This window comes from Mirounga leonina, unplaced genomic scaffold (genome assembly GCF_011800145.1).
Source record: "Mirounga leonina isolate KUSES-001 unplaced genomic scaffold, KU_Mleo_1.0 Mir_150, whole genome shotgun sequence".
Classification (NCBI taxonomy): Eukaryota; Metazoa; Chordata; class Mammalia; order Carnivora; family Phocidae; genus Mirounga; species Mirounga leonina.
In genome coordinates, this window is record NW_023270374.1 from 26,524,350 (window position 1) to 26,540,746 (window position 16,397).

General features: G+C 41.8%; 1 protein-coding gene across 6 annotated transcripts in view; it reads right to left on the reverse strand.

Moving 5' to 3' along the window:
- Positions 1–16,397, reverse strand: part of NCOA6 (nuclear receptor coactivator 6) — a 102,741-nt gene that overhangs the window by 26,959 nt on the left and 59,385 nt on the right. For all 6 annotated transcript variants that reach the window (XM_035006163.1, XM_035006162.1, XM_035006159.1 and 3 more), the window contains 4 exons: positions 15,244–15,372; positions 13,738–14,571; positions 11,559–11,705; positions 115–1,228 (listed from right to left, as the gene is read on the reverse strand). In XM_035006163.1, the coding sequence (XP_034862054.1) occupies positions 115–1,228; positions 11,559–11,705; positions 13,738–14,571; positions 15,244–15,372 (2,224 nt within the window). The remainder of the gene's footprint in view (positions 1–114; positions 1,229–11,558; positions 11,706–13,737; positions 14,572–15,243; positions 15,373–16,397) is intronic.

The window sequence follows — 16,397 nt, forward strand, 5'->3', positions numbered from 1 at the left end:
TGAAGCAGAGGGATTTCATACTGTTCTAATTTTATATATGCTTAAAATCTTCCATCAAAAAAAGTTGTCCACATAGAAATAAATAAGATTTGAGGTGAAACTACCACAACCTACTTTAGATCTTGCTGACTATTTTTCTTCTTCCGAGGGGGTTTCTTCTTCTTCGGTTTATTTGCGTTGGTATTATTTTGCTTATTGTTTACCCCAAAATGGCCCGCAGAGATGTCACTCTGCAATAAGTTGACCAACAATGGGCTTGTTAGTGTGACATCCTTATTGACCGGGAAGCCTGGATTCTGACCACAGGACATCTGATTTCCATTGGGTGCTCCACTGAAAGGTGCATTGAAAGGCATCCCATGGCCTGAGAAGTGGTTTCCCGAGGCACTGTTTCCCTGCATGGCCTGCACGTGGGGGGGAACCATGTTGCTTTGTTGCATGCTAACATCAGGCATCTGAGACAAACTGACATCATTGTTTGCTGTAGTAGCAGGATCACCATGCTGCTGGGCCATGTGTGGGCTGGGCCCTGGTGGTCGCAAGACCTGCCCCTGAATCCCCATAACCTGAGATGGACTGTTGTTCACGGGCCCTTGCTGTGGCAGCATCTGTCCTGATATCTGTCCCGTAAACTGCACCATGTTTCCTTGCATGTTTGGAGTTGGTCCCCTCATTATCTGTGCTGGTCCCGGCATGACATTGGATTGGTTCTGAGTGTTAAACTGTTGCTTATTCCCCTGCATCTGATTGGTCATTATCTGCTCTATCATTGGGTTCTGTTGGAGTAAAACTTGCCCCTGAGGCCCCATCATCTGGTTATGTGGTGCCATCATTTGTGGGCCCTGCTGGGGAAGAATCTGCTTGGGTGGGGTCATCCTTTGGGGCGAGGGCCCAAGATTTTGGCTTTGAGGGTTCACCATCATCTGGCCCTGAGGCATAAGCTGGGCCCTTGAAAGGATCATAGGGTTCTGAGGGTTCAAGGTTCCTTGTTGCTGGACCATCTGGCCCTGGGAGGGCACAATCTGCTGGTGCATGCTCATCAGCTGAGATGGTGGGCCCTGCTGAGGTTGGCCTTGCATGTTGCCCAGGTTCACCTGAGGAACCCCAGAACTACCAGCCTGCTGGCTGTTCATGTTGCCATGAATTCCCATGAGGCTGGGCTGCATCATATTTGGTGGCCCGTGGGACACCTGCATCTGGTTTTGAGGAGGACCAGCTCCTTGACCACCTAAAAAAAGAAAAAGAAAGGACAGTTTCAGAAAGAAATAGTCTTATCTTATTGATATTAAGATACTCAAATTATTAATTGGAAAAACACCTATAACCCACATGTCCACTGACCAACAAAAACAAATATGCTGTGCTTGACATATTTTCTGTGGCTTTTCTTTTCTTTCCTTTTTTTTTTTAATATAGTGAGTGAGATTTATTTATTTTAGGGAGAGAGAGAGGGAAGGAGGGAGGGAGGGGCAGAGAGAGAGGGAGAAAGAACCTCAAGCAGACTCTCTGCTGAGCGTGGAACCTGATGTGGGCCTCAATCCCAGGACCCTGAGATCATGACCTAAGCTGTAATCAAGAGTCGGATGCTCAACCAACTGGGCCACCCAGGCGCCCCTTCTGTAGCTTTTCTAAGTATGGAGCTATGACAAGGGAATGATTGTTTACATTCTCAATGACCATAGGAGAGAAGGGGAAATTGTTTCTTTACTTCTGTTTGGTACCTTAAAGATAACATTTTGAAGATCAATAGTTTACTTTGTTTCAGATTAAAGACAAAGGCAGCATCTCATTATTTAAAAATGACATGTAGCTACTTTAAGGTGAAAAAAGTTAATGAAAAGCACTGTAGGCTAGTGAAATAAGCTCTGCTTTAGATGAGTCCAGGAAACAACGAATGTGATGCAATCTCTTAGGAAAATCTTGACAATGTTGAGAACACATTTTAAAAATGCTTCCTGGAAAAGGAATGACTCTCAACGATTATGTGTGTGGTACCTGGATGCTGCACATGAAAAGAAAGAACACTTAATACTTCCTGAGGACAGGTCTTCTCTGCCCCGATGTGGTAAAAATGATTATTATTATTATTTTTTGAAGATTTTATTTATTTATTTGAGAGAGAGAATGAGATAGAGAGAGAGAGCATGAGATGGGGAAGGATCAGAGGGAGAAGCAGACTCCCTGCTGAGCAGGGAGCCCAATGCAGCACTCGATCCCGGGACTCCAGGATCATGACCTGAGCCGAAGGCAGTCGCTTAACCAACTGAACCACCCAGGCGCCCTAAAAATGATTATTTTTTAAGATTTTATTTATTTAGGGGTGCCTGGGTGGCTCAGTCGTTAAACATCCACCTTTGGTTCAGGTCATGATCCCAGGGTCCTGGGATCAAGCCCTGCATCGGGCTCCCTGCTCAGCGGGAAGCCTGCTTCTCCCTCTCTCAGCCCCCCTACTTGTGTTCCCTCTCTTGCTGTGTCTCTGTCAAATAAATAAATAAAAATCTTACCAAAAAAAAGATTTTATTTATTTGAAAGAGAGAGAGAAAGACTGAGAGAGCAGGAGCGGGGAGAAGAGAGAGAAGCGGGCTCCCGCTGAGCAGGGAGCCCGATGCGGGGCTCGATCCCAGTACCCTAAGATCATGATCCGAGCTGAAGGCAGATGCTTAGCCAACTGAGCCACTCAGGTGCCCCAGGTAAAAATTATTTAATCCTGATCTGGAAGCTGAGCCTCTGGTGGGACACAACTGACAAAAAACCCAGAAGCTGCAGACAGAGAACAGTTAACAAGGGATGTTAAAACTTCACTGACCCTCCCCTGTGGCAGTCCCTGATGGATCACATGGGACATGTCTTAGTCTTCTCGGTTATTTCTAATTTGGACAAGGACACTGTCAGCTTGCTGCAGTGTTTACTTACTGTTGAGTCTCTGGAATTTTCCTATAGTTTCTTGCATTATATCCCCCTTTCTACTGAATAACCCTCTAGATAATTTTATCTTTTATTTGTCACTTTTAAGCGAGAACTAGAAAGTGGAAGCCATAATGAAGTTGTGAGACCAGTCCATACTCCAGCCAGGGAGACAGGGGACAAACTATCCCTTGTTCACATTATGCAAAATTTTTCTGAATCCCAAAGAAGATTTTCTAAACCAGCCTTATAAACTTTTTAAAAAGATTTTTATTTTGTTTTTATTTTTTTGAGAGACAGAATGGGGGAATGGGGCAGAGGGAGGGAGAGAATCCCAAGCAGGCTCCACGCCCAGCAAGGGGCTCGATCCCACGATGCAAGTGAAATAAAGAGTTGGATGCTCAACTGACTGAGCCACCCAAGTGCCCCTAGCTTATAAACTCTTAACTTGAACTCCATGACCATTGCATATACTATACACACTGAATATACCAGTGTATAGTCATTTGATCAGTAATTATTTATTGAGGGGAGACTGAGTGGCTCAGTCATTAAGCATCTGCTTTCAGCTTGGGTCATGATCCCAGGGTCTTGGGATCGAGCCCCACGTCGGGTTCCCTGCTCTGCGGGAAGCCTGCTTCTCCCACTGCCCCTGCTTGTGTTCCCTCTCTCGCTGTGTCGCTGTCAAATAAATAAATAAAATCTTAAAAAAAAATTATTTATTGAGTACCTAATATATACAAGACACTTTTGGTGCTAAGGTAATATCAAATAAACAAGACAGACCAAATCCCTGATTCTTTGGAGCTGGCAAGAGACAATAACACAGACAAGCAATTTTTTCAGTAAGAAGTAAAAGCTCGAGGGGGGGGGGGGGGGGAACAAAAAAGGGGGGGGAGGGATAGGAGACCTAAATTTCGTCTGGTCCCAGGAATTCAGCTACATAGGTATCAAACCATTCTGAATACCTATGAACTCAACAGGAAGTCAAAGAAAAGAATGGCAGCAACTCTCTGAACAGAAAAGCGACCACTTTCTGGAAGGTCTCTTCTGATTTGTTTAGTGTATATTTTTCTGAGGTCGTTGTTACCCTGTTAGCATTTTGATCTCTCATTCATCTACTCTCCTCTGGACAAAATGACTAGAAGGAAAAATTCACCTCAAAAAAAAAGAACAAGAGGCAGTACCGACTGCCAGGGACCTAATCAATACAGCCATTAGAAAGATGTTGGAACTAGATTTCAGAATGATGATTATAAAGATACTAAATGGGCTTGAAAAAAGCATGGAAGATCTAGAGAAACCCTTTCTGGAGAAATAAAAGAACTAAAATCTAACCAGGTCAAAATCAAAAAGGCTATTAATGAGGTGCAATAAAAAATGGAGGCTCAGGGCGCCTGAGTGGCGCAGTCGTTAAGCGTCTGCCTTTGGCTCGGATCATGATCCCAGGGTCCTGGGATCAGGCCCCACATCGGGCTCCCTGCTCGGTGGGAAGCCTGCTTCTCCTTCTCCCACTCCCCCCTGCTTGTGTTCCTCTCTCACTGTATCTCTGTCAAATAAATAAATAAAACCTTTTTTTTTTAAGATTTTATTTATTTATTTGAGAGAGAGAATGAGATAGAGAGAGAGAGCATGAGAGGGGGGAGGGTCAAAGGGCGAAGCAGGCTCCCCGCTGAGCAGGGAGCCCGCGGGACTCGATCCCAGGACTCCAGGATCATGACCTGAGCTGAAGGCAGTGGTTTAACCAACTGAGCCACCCAGGCTCCCTAAATAAATGAAATCTTAAAAGAAGGGCACCTGGGTGGCTCAGATGGTTAAACCACTGCCTTCGGCTCAGGTCATGATCCTGGAGTCCCGGGATCGAGTCCCGCATCGGGCTCCCTGCTCAGCGAGGAGCCTGCTTCTCCCTCTGACCCTCCCCTCTCTCATGTACTCTCTCTCATTCTCGCTCTCTCAAATAAATAAATAAATCTTAAAAAAAAAAAAAAAAACTTAAAAAAAAGGAGGCTCTAACTGCTAGGATAAATGAGGCAGAAGAGAGAACTAGTGATATAGAAGACCAAATGATGGAGAATAAAGAAGCTGAGAAAAAGAGAGATAAACAACTACTGGATCACAAGGGCAGAATTCGAGAGATAAGTGATACCGTAAGACGAAACAACATTAGAATAATTGGGATCCCAGAAGAAGAAGAGAGAGAGGGGCAGAAGACATATTGGAACAAATTACAGCAGAGAATTTCCCTAATTTGGGGAAGGAAAACAGGCATCAAAATCCAGGAAGCACAGAGAACCCCCCCTCAAAATCAACAAAAATAGGTCAACACCCTGACATCTAATAGTAAAACTTACAAGTCTCAGAGATAAAGAGAAAATCCTGAAAGTAGCTCGGGACAAAAGGTCTGTAACCTACAATGGTAGAAATATTAGATTGGAAGCAGACCTATCCACAGAGACCTGGCAGGCCAGAAAGGACTGGCAGGATATATTCAGAGCACTAAATGAGAAAAATATGCAGCCAAGAATACTATATCCAGCTAGGCTGTCACTGAAAATAGAAGGAGAGATAAAAAGCTTCCAGGACAAACAAAAGCTAAAAGAATTTGCAAACACGAAACCAGCCCTACAAGAAATATTGAAAGGGGTCTCTAAGCAAAGACAGAGCCTAAAAGTAACATAGACCAGAAAGGACAATACACAGTCACAGTCACCTTACAGGTAATACAGTGGCACTAAATTCATATCTTTCAATAGTTACCCTGAATGTAAATGAGCTAAATGCCCCAATCAAAAGACACAGGGTATCAGATTGGATAAAAAAACAAGACCCTGGGGCGCCTGGGTGGCTCAGTTGGTTAAGCGACTGCCTTTGGCTCGGGTCATGATCCCAGGGTCCTGGGATCGAGTCCCACGTCGGGCTCCCTGCTCCGCGGGAGGCCTGCTTCTCCCTCTCCCACTCCCCCTGCTTGTGTTCCCTCTCTCGCTGTGTCTCTCTCTGTCAAATAAATAAATAAAATCTTTAAAAAAAAAAAAAAAAAAAAAACAAGACCCATCGATTTGCTGTCTGCAAGAGACCCATTTTAGACCCAACGACACCTCCAGATTGAAAGTGAGGGGGTGGAAAACCCATTTACCATGCTAATGGACATCAAAAGAATGCTGGGGTGGCAATCCTTTTATCAGACAAATTAGATTTTAAACTAAAGACTATAATAAGAGATGAGGAAGGGCACTATATCATACTTGAAGGGTCTATCCAACAAGAAGATCTAACAATTGTAAATATCTATGCCCCTAACATGGGAGCAGCCAATTATATAAGCCAATTAATAACAAAATCAAAGAAACACATTGACAACAATACAATAACAGTAGGGGACTTTAACACCCTCCTCATTGAAAAGGACAGATCATCTAAGCAAAAGATCAACAAGGAAATAAAAGACTTTAAATGACACGCTGGACCAAATGGACTTCACAGATATATTCAGAACATTCCATCCCAAAGCAACAGAATACACATTTTTTTTTTTTTTAAAGATTTTATTTATTTATTCGACAGAGAGAGAGATAGCGAGAGAGGGAACACAAGCAGGGGGAATGGGAGAGGGAGAAGCAGGCTTCCCGCTGAGCAGGGAGCCCGATGCGGGGCTCGATCCCAGGACCCAGGGATCATGACCTGAGCCGAAGGCAGACGCTTAACGACTGAGCCACCCAGGCACCCCAGAATACACATTCTTCTCTAGTGCCCATGGAACATTCTCCAGAATAGATCACATCCTAGGTCACAAATCAGGTCTCAACCGGTACCAAAAGACTGGGATCATTCCCTGCATATTTTCGGACCACAATGCTTTCGGACCACAGTGCTAACTAGAACTCAATCACAAGAGGAAAGTCGGAAAGAACTCAAATACATGGAGGCTAAAGAGCATCCTACTAAAAAATGAATGGGTCAACTAGGAAATTAAAGAAGAATTTAAAAAATTCATGGAAACAAATGAAAATGAAAACACAACTGTTCAAAATCTTTGGGATGCAGCAAAGGTGGTCCTAAGAGGAAAGTATATAGCAATACAAGCCTTTCTCAAGAAACAAGAAAGGTCTCAAATACACAACTAACCCTACACCTAAAGCAGCTGGAGAAAGAACAGCAAATAAAGCCTAAACCCAGCAGGAGAAGAGAAATAGTAAAGATCAGAGCAGAAATCAATGAAATAGAAACCAAAAGAACCGTAGAACAGATCAATGAAACTAGGAGCTGGTTCTCTGAAAGAATTAATAAGACTGCTAAACCCCTGGCCAGACTTATCAAAAAGAAAAGAGAAATGACCCAAATAAATAAAATCATGAATGGAAGAGGAGAGATAACAATCAACACCAAAGAAATACAATTACAAGAACATATTATGAGCAACTATATGCCAGCAAATTAGATAATCTGGAAGAAATGGATGCATTCCTAGAGACATATAAACTACCAAAACTGAACCAGGAAGAAATAGAAAGCCTGAACAGACCCATAACCACTAAGGAAATTGAAGCAGTCATCAAAAATCTCCCAACAAACAAGAGCCCAGGGCCAGATCGCTTCCCAGGGGAATTCTACCAAACATTTAAAGAAGAATTAATACCTATTCTTCTGAAACTGTTCCAAAAAATAGAAATGGAAGGAAAACTTCCAAACTCATTTTATGAGGCCAGCATTACCTTGATCCCAAAATCAGACAAAGACCCCATCAAAAACGAGAATTACAGACCAATATCCCTGATGAACATGGATGCAAAAATTCTCACCAAAATAGTAGCCAAAAGAATCCAACAGTACATTAAAAGGATTATTCACCACGACCAAGTGGGATTTATTCCTGGGCTGCAAGGTGGTTCAACATCCGCAAATCAATCAATGTGATACAATACATTAATAAAAGAAATAACAAGAACCATATGATCCTCTCAATAGATGCAGAAAAAGCATTTGACAAAGTACAGCATCCTTTTTTGATTAAAACTCTTCAGAGTGTAGGGATAGAGGGTACATACCTCAATATCGTAAAAGCCATCCATGAAAAACCCACAGTGAATATCATTCTCAATGGGGAAAAACTGAGAGCTTTCCCCCTAAGGTCAGGAAAACGGCAGGGATGTCCATTATCACCGCTGCTATTCAACATAGTACTAGAAGTCCTAGCCACAGCAATCAGACAACAAAAAGAAATAAAAGGCATCCAAATCGGCAAAGAAGAAGTCAAACTCTCACTTTTTGCAGATGATATGATACTTTATGTGGAAAACCCAAAAGACTCCACCCCAAAACTGCTAGAACTCATACAGGAATTCAGTAAAGTGGCAGGATATAAAATCAGTGCACAGAAATCAGTGGCATTCCTATACACCATCAAGAAGACAGAAGAAAGAGAAATTAAGGAGTCAATCCCATTTACAATTGCACCCAAAACCATAAGATACCTAGGAATAAATTTAACCAAAGAGGCAAAGAATCTGTACTCAGAAAACTATAAAATACTCATGAAAGAAATTGAGGAAGACACAAAGAAATGGAAAAATGTTCCATGCTCATGGACTGGAAGAACAAATATTGTGAAGATGTCAATGCTACCTAGAGCAATCTACATATTTAATGCAATCCCTATCAAAATACCATCAACTTTTTTTAAAGAAATGGAACAAATAATCCTAAAAGTTGTATGGAACCAGAAAAGACCCCGAATAGCCAGAGGAATGTTGAAAAAGAAAAGCAAAGCTGGTGGCATCCCAATTCCAGACATCAAGCTCCATTACAAAGCTGTAATCATCAAGACAGTATGGTACTGGCACAAAAACAGACATAGATCAATGGAACAGAATAGAGAGCCCAGAAATGGACCCTCAACTCTATGGTCAACTAATTTAAACAAAGCAGGAAAGAACGTCCAATGGAAAAAAGACAGTCTCTTCAACAAATGGTGTTGGGAAAATTGGACAGCCACATGCAGAAGAATGAAACTGGACCATTTCCTTACACCACACATAAAAATAGACTCAAAAGGGATGAAAGACCTAAATTTGAGACAAGAGTCCATCAAAATCCTAGAGGAGAACACAGGCAGCAACCTCTTCGACCTCAGCCTCAGCAACTTCTTCCTAAAACATCACCAAAGGCAAGGGAAGCAAGGGCAAAAATGAACTATCAGGACTTCATCAAGATAACAAGCTTTTGCACAGCAAAGAAAACAGTCAACAAAACCAAAGACAACTGACAGAATGGGAGAAGATATTTGCAAATGACGTATCAGATAAAGGGCTAGTATCCAAAATCTACAAAGAACTTACCAAACTCAACACCCAAAGAACAAATGATCCAATCAAGAAATGGGCAGAAGACATGAACAGACATTTTTCCAAAGAAATCCAAATGGCTAACAGACACATGGAAAAGTGCTCAACATCGCTTGCCATCAGGGAAATCCAAATCAAAACCTCAATGAGATACCACCTCACACCAGTCAGAATGGCTAAAATTAACAAGTCCGGAAATGACAGATGTTGGCGAGGATGCAGAGAAAGGGGAACCCTCCTATGCTGTTGTTGGGAATGCAAGCTGGTGCAGCCACTCTGGAAAACAGTACGGAGGTTCCTCAAAAAGTTGAAAATAGAGCTACCCTATGACCCAGCAATTGCACTACTGGGTATTTACCCCAAAGATACAAATGTAGTGATCTGAAAGGGTACGTGTACCCCAATGTTTACAGCAGCAATGTCCACAAAAGCCAAACTATGGAAAGAGCCAAGATGTCCATCAACAGATGAATGGATAAAGAAGATGTGGTGTATATATATATACAATAGAATATTATGCAGTCATCAAAAAAACACGACATCTTGCCATGTGCATCGTCGTGGATGGAACTAGAGGGTATTATTTATGCTAAGTGAAATAAGTCAATCAGAGAAAGACATGTATCATATGATCTCACTGATATGAGGAATTCTTAATCTCCGGAAACAAACTGAGGGTTGCCGGAGTGGTGGAGGTGGGAGGGATGGGGTGGCTGGGTGATAGACATTGGGGAGGGTATGTGCTATGGTGAGCGCTATGAATTGTGTAAGACTGATGAATCACAGACCTATATCTCTGAAACAAATAATACATTATATGTTAAAAAAAAAAAAAAGAAGATAGTAGGAAGGGAAAAATGAAGGGGGGGAAATCGGAGGGGGAGATGAACCACGAGAGACTATGGACTCTGAGAAACAAACTGAGGGTTCTAGAGGGGAGGGGGTTGGGGGGATGGGTTAGCCTGGTGATGGGTATTAAAGAGGGCACATATTGAATGGAGCACTGGGTGTGATACAAAAACAATGAGTCATGGAACACTACATCAAAAACTAATGATGTAATGTATGGTGATTAACATAACATAATAAAAGAAAATTAAAAAAAGTAAAAGCTTACAAGAGAAATAAAGTAGGGTAAAAGAACAGAAAATGAGAGACAAGAGTAGAACTATCTTAGGATAAATGGGGAAATCTAAACAATATGTGCATGTGGAAGGCACCACATAAAAAGAAATAGCTGGTGCTTGGGTGGAAGAATTATGAATGATTTTATCACTGTTTTATAACTTCCTACAAAACTCATGAATTCACAAAACTCAGGAATGCAGTTTTGCATTAGCAGATGGAGAAAGCCAAGTAGTCTGCCATACTCTTCTCTCACCCTTTAAGAGGTAGTTAGAACTTTCTTGTTCCTTAGTGATTCACAATTAAAGTTGGAACCACATAACTAAATTAACTTCAAGTGGGGAATGGGGAGTTCTCCAAAGAAACTAACTGTGCTACTTCAGTCCAAACTGCCTAAATGAGAAAGGGTAAGATTAGTCATGTGGTACCTAAGTAACCAGGAACACAAAGTCTGGGCATATATAACACCGCTTTTACAAATTCTTTTTAGCCATTCTGCTCCATCCTATTTCTTCTCCAAAATTTCTTCTTATATACAATACACTGTTGGCATTAAATCTATACTGATTGAAGTCTGGTCTTCAAACACCACACTGTAAACTAGAATTTAAACATTCTGCATAAACAAAGCTAACGTGTACTATAGAGAGACTTAAAAAGTTGCAGTTCCCCCAAAATGCCATGTGCCTCTGTGCTTCCGTACCTATAGTTTCCTTTTCCAGAAATGTCTTTTGCCCTTTTATTAACTCGGGAGCTGGCAAACTATGGCCCATGGGCCAAATCAACAGCCAGTTTCTAAATAAACAGTGTTTGGAACACTGCCATGCTCATCTGTCCTACTGTTTATGGCTACTTTTGTGCTATGACAGCAGAGTTAAGTAGTTGCAATAGAGACCATATAATCTGCAAAGCCTAAAATATTTACTATCTGGAGTCCTTTACAGTAAGGAAAAAATAAATGCTGATCCCTGCTCAAACTCGTTTCATTTTCTTTCCTTAGGTGTTTTTAGGATCCCAAGACACTGTACTCTACGTTTGCTGTATCAGTTATTGCCCTGAAAGAATAATTTTGGTTTGAGATTAAGGGGAAGGACCAGGACTTACATTTATCTGTATATTTTTATTGTCTATCATGGTATCTAGCACACAATGTTCAATAAATGCTGGCTGAATAAAGCACAGAAAACAAACCTGCATGCTGGACATTTTGATTTGCTTGCAGCTGGGGGGCTCCTGAATTCCCAGGGGTGGTTGCTGTGGTCGAAGGCACCTGACCTTGCATAAAGTTCGGATTGGCCTGTCCTGCTGAGAAGCCAGGTGGGAGGCGTTTAGGCATTCCTTAATAGAAAACAATGAGTAAGGCAGTTACCTAGCAAATTTATACTCTTGCTTAGATGTGGAATGAATAAGGAAGGATGAGCTGCATGAAGTCTCCACTGGCTTAGCTCTCTCTGTCACACTGGTAGGATCTTTAATAATAAGGTTGGGAAAGATGGTTAAAAAAATCAACACAATCTCTTACATGAGCATTGTCAAAATGAAAAAGAAATACTAAAAAATTTACACTTAGAACATGCCAAGGAAGAGATGGCAATCTGCTCCCTAAATGTGATCTGAGGCCACGTCACAGCAAGGTTTAGGGCTCACTTTTCACTATAATACAACAGACCCCAAAGCTTTACATACTTTAACACAGGCACCAAAGGAATATGCTAAATTCTTTCATATTCAAACAAATTGATCAGAAATACTATAAAACAAAGAGCTGGGTCCTGATATTAATGATAGGTGATATTTTTTTTCCATTGAAGGAAATGGATGACAATCTCTCTTGTGGAAAATTTCCCCCAGTATTGTGCTTATCTCTTGGGAAGAGATAGGAGATTAGAAACAATCCACAGGAGCTCCAAAGTGAGGCAATATTAAATTATCATCATGCCTCCCCTTTTAAGGTTTGCTGTAATTCCGACAGCTATGGTACCAAAAGCCATGCTCTAATGGAATCTTATGAAGGTATTACTTCCTTTTATAGGAAGGTTTAATTTCAGAAAAAGGATCTGTAAGAAGGAGGATCTCAGAACCCACTCATTGTTTATAGCATAGGCCTTGATGTGGCCAGATCACCTAGGTGAGCACATCATCTGCTCTATGAAAGCATCAAGACCTAAGAGCTCACTTAAAAAATTTGTACTCGCCCACTTATTTTTAAGGACCAAATTTCAATGTCCTGAAAAACACTTTGTAGACAAATATGCATTTGTCCTTTCTTTAGCAGTGACAAGTCCCCATTTGCATGCTTCCACTGTAATTAAATCAGTAATCACATTTGCAGGAGGGACTACCCAGCTTCCACTCAGGGCTAGATGCCCAGAACAGTGAAGTTTGGAGATGAAACATCCTTGCATTTTCTAAAAACTTCTTAGGATTCAAATATTATAGCCTGCAAGTCAGCAAAATTAATTACAAGAGAGTGAAAAGACTGATGAGCAACTTAATTTCACCAGAAACCATGAGAACATGCCTTTGCTATGTTGCACTAAAGATGCAAGGGTTTTTTTCTGGGTAGGCAATGGGTGTCTTTTGGTGGGGACATGTTTATCAGATGACAGTATTACTGACACTCTCTATACCTTACTGAAAAGCTCCAAGCACATTCATGTGCACTAGATCAATGATTAATAAGAATAAATAATAAACATGGAGATGGATAAGTTTTACTGTAATCGTTTTACCTCTCACACATTAAGCTCCATTGCTTTTTCTTCATACAAGAGGCACCTTACAAAATAAATAAATAAATCTCCTTTAGGTATAACTGGTGGAATTCCCTCTCTAAGGAGCAGGCATTGGCATTATAAAACTATAAAAGTCAATGATTTCTGAACTTAATCCCCTTTAACACTTTAATCAAATTTAACAAATACCATGCTTACTACTTTATTAAGATTATCAAAATTGGAAAGTTGAAGGGACTTTTCCCCAAAAGACCCTGTATTTTTTTCATTTTTGCTCTACTGCATGATCTTTTTTTTTTTTTTCCCCAACAGCTGAGCAGTTTAAGTTAATACAATGCATGTTTCTTCTGGACATCCTAATTTACTAGTCCAAGATCAAGCAAAAATAATTTAAAAAACAAAATGGAAATCTCTATATTGTATGTAGTTACCTTCATTTTTATCCAGAGGGCTAGCTTAAATGTAACCAGTAAGATGCTGCATAATGTATCAAGTTAAATAAGTTATTAAGTGTTACCACTATATCCACAAAGCCAAATAATTACATCCTCCCTCCATTAACTCTAAATATTGAAGTTCTACTAAGATCTATCTCCAGTAAGTTTACCAAAACAAATAGCTTCAGGGTTCCTCACCTCCTAGGCCTGGATGTAAACTCTGTGGCCCCTGGTTTGGTGGTTGCTGCTGCATCACCATGAAGTTAGGTGGCACATTTCCCTGTTGAACCATAGGATTCCGACCGGGAGAGCTGACGGGCTGCTGAAATCCCTGGGGAAGTGGGTTATTTTGAGGTGGCCTTGGTCCCATCTGCTGCTGAGTTTGGTTAACCGTTGGGGAGGATGCAGGGGATCCCTGCTGGAAGGAGGAGGGCGAAGAGGCAGGAGACTTGTTGGTGAGGTGGGGCTGCTGCAGGGGGGTTGGGACCCTGGAGGGCCCTCCCTGCAAGCTCTTCATCTGAGGAGCTGTGAACTGGCCTGGGTTGCTCATCTGAGGAAAGTTTGTATGGGCTTGTGAGGCTTGCTGGCTGCCAAAGGGATATGGAGGGGGAGGGTGGGAAGGTGTCTGTACCGTGGCTAAGGATGGTCTTGCCTGGAGTTGCTGTTGCATTGGGCCAGGCAAGGGAGCCTTCTTCCACCCTTGGCTTGCAGTCATTGTGCCCAGAGAACCCTGGGCCGGAGGAGGCTGAAGGGCTCCAGAGGGCAGCTGGTTCCAGCCTGGAGGAACAGGCACCTGAGTTGGGGCAGTGAACTGGGGTCGAATTCCCTGTGGCTGCTGCTGCTGCTGCTGCTGTGGGGGTCTTGCCTGTAGCTGCTGCTGCTGCTGCTGCTGCTGCAGCTGGGGAAAGTTAGCTGGGTTCATCTGTCTGGTCACGGGCACAGGCTGCATTGGGTGGTGCGGGGGAGCTAAAGATCCTGAGGGGTGATTCTGCGGCTGTATATGGAGCCCAGAGAGGAGTGGATCCATTGCATCTGTTTAAAGACAGTTAACAAAGCAATAATTAAATTACTGCAATCTAGATCCTCTAGCAGTAGTAAATCCCCTGGCACCTTCAATGAGATGTTTGTGACCACCTTCTATACAAAGCGACATGCCAAGATGACGGAAAGATGAGTGTTGTCTAGAAAGAGCTTATGGTTCAAAAGTGGATAGAAGAGCCAAACGTAAAATGTGGAGAGCAGTATTTTCCAAAGCGTATCCTGGAGATCTACGTTCATTAGCATTATAAGAAAACAAAATTAAACATGGTCAATTAGGTTTGGAAAACAACTGAACCTAACCAGCTTAGACAGGTTTCTTCACTGCAGGACGTTCAGTGCCTCCAATAGGTCAATTGTGAATCTCTAGGAGGGAGGATAAAGCATGCTGCGCTTACCAAATTTATTATAGAATTCTCTGCCATGAAGTATGTAGCCAAAGGAATGCATTTTTAGGAATATTAGGTTATAACTGATAAGAGAATGAGAAGTTCTGAGAAGGAAATGCTGACTTTTAGCTTGAAGAAATAGGGAAGATTTTGTAAAGAAGATGGCATTTAAGTTGGGCAGTTAGGAATTTGATACCAGAGATAGATTAATTTTGTAATGAAAACTCTGCAAAGAGTTCCAGCCTCTTCAAGCCACAAAGATTGGAGAGGTCATTACCTGACTGAGAAGCAGGGCGAGGAGTCCTGGGCTGCAGCTCTGAATTGGGGCCTGGTGCCATCAAGGAAGATGACACATTTACACTCTGGGGTATCATAACCGTGGCAGGGCTGGTCATCCTTATTAGTCCTAAAGGAAAAAGAAAATCCCTAGAATAGAGTACTGGAACTGGTACAACATTTGTTTGTAAATAAAATATTTCAAGAATATAAAAAGGTATGGAAAATTTCTGTACCAATCATCTACCTTGTTAACATTTTGCCCCATTCCATTCAGATACATATGGAGATACAGCAGAAGCCCCCTACTCCTTCCCAATCTCATTGCACTTCCTCTCTTACCTTATAATTGGCATTAATAGTTCCGTGCATGTTTATCTTTATTACATATGTAGGTAAACCACATAGCATTTTTGGTATGCTTTTAATCTTTGTATAAGTGGCATCATACTCTGTCTTCTTCAGTTTCCCTTTTCACTTAATATTACCTTTTGAGATCCATCCATCTTGACTGCTATAATGGTGATCCATTTTATGGAACCCATACATTCACTCTGCTAATGAACAGTTAAGGTTCTCCCACCCCCTGCCCCAATTTTCATTCTTACAATTTTGCAATGTCATGTATTCTTGTGGACATGTCTTTAGACTATATACTTAGAATTCCTAGGTTTTAAGTATAAAAGCTTCTTCCATTTTACGAGATATTGGCAAACTGTTCTCAAAAGTGATTATGCCAGGGGTGCCTGGCTGGCTCAGTGGGAGGAGTGTGAGATTCTAGATCTCGGGGTCATGAGTTCAAGCCCCACGGGTGGGTGTAGAGATTTCTTAAATAAACTTAAAAAAAGGTGGAGGGCGCCTGGGTGGCTCAGTTGGTTAAGCGACTGCCTTCGGCTCAGGTCATGATCCTGGAGTCCCGGGATCGAGTCCCACATCGGGCTCCCTGCTCAGCAGGGAGTCTGCTTCTCTCTCTGACCCTCCCCCCTCTCATGCTCTCTATCTCATTCTCTCTCTCAAATAAATAAATAAAATCTTTAAAAAAAAAAAAAGGTGGAAAAAGAAAGTCATTATGCGAATTTATATTCCAACTAGCAGTTTGAGAACTACTCTTGTTCCACATCTTTCCATTTCTGATACTATTAGACTTTTAGGATT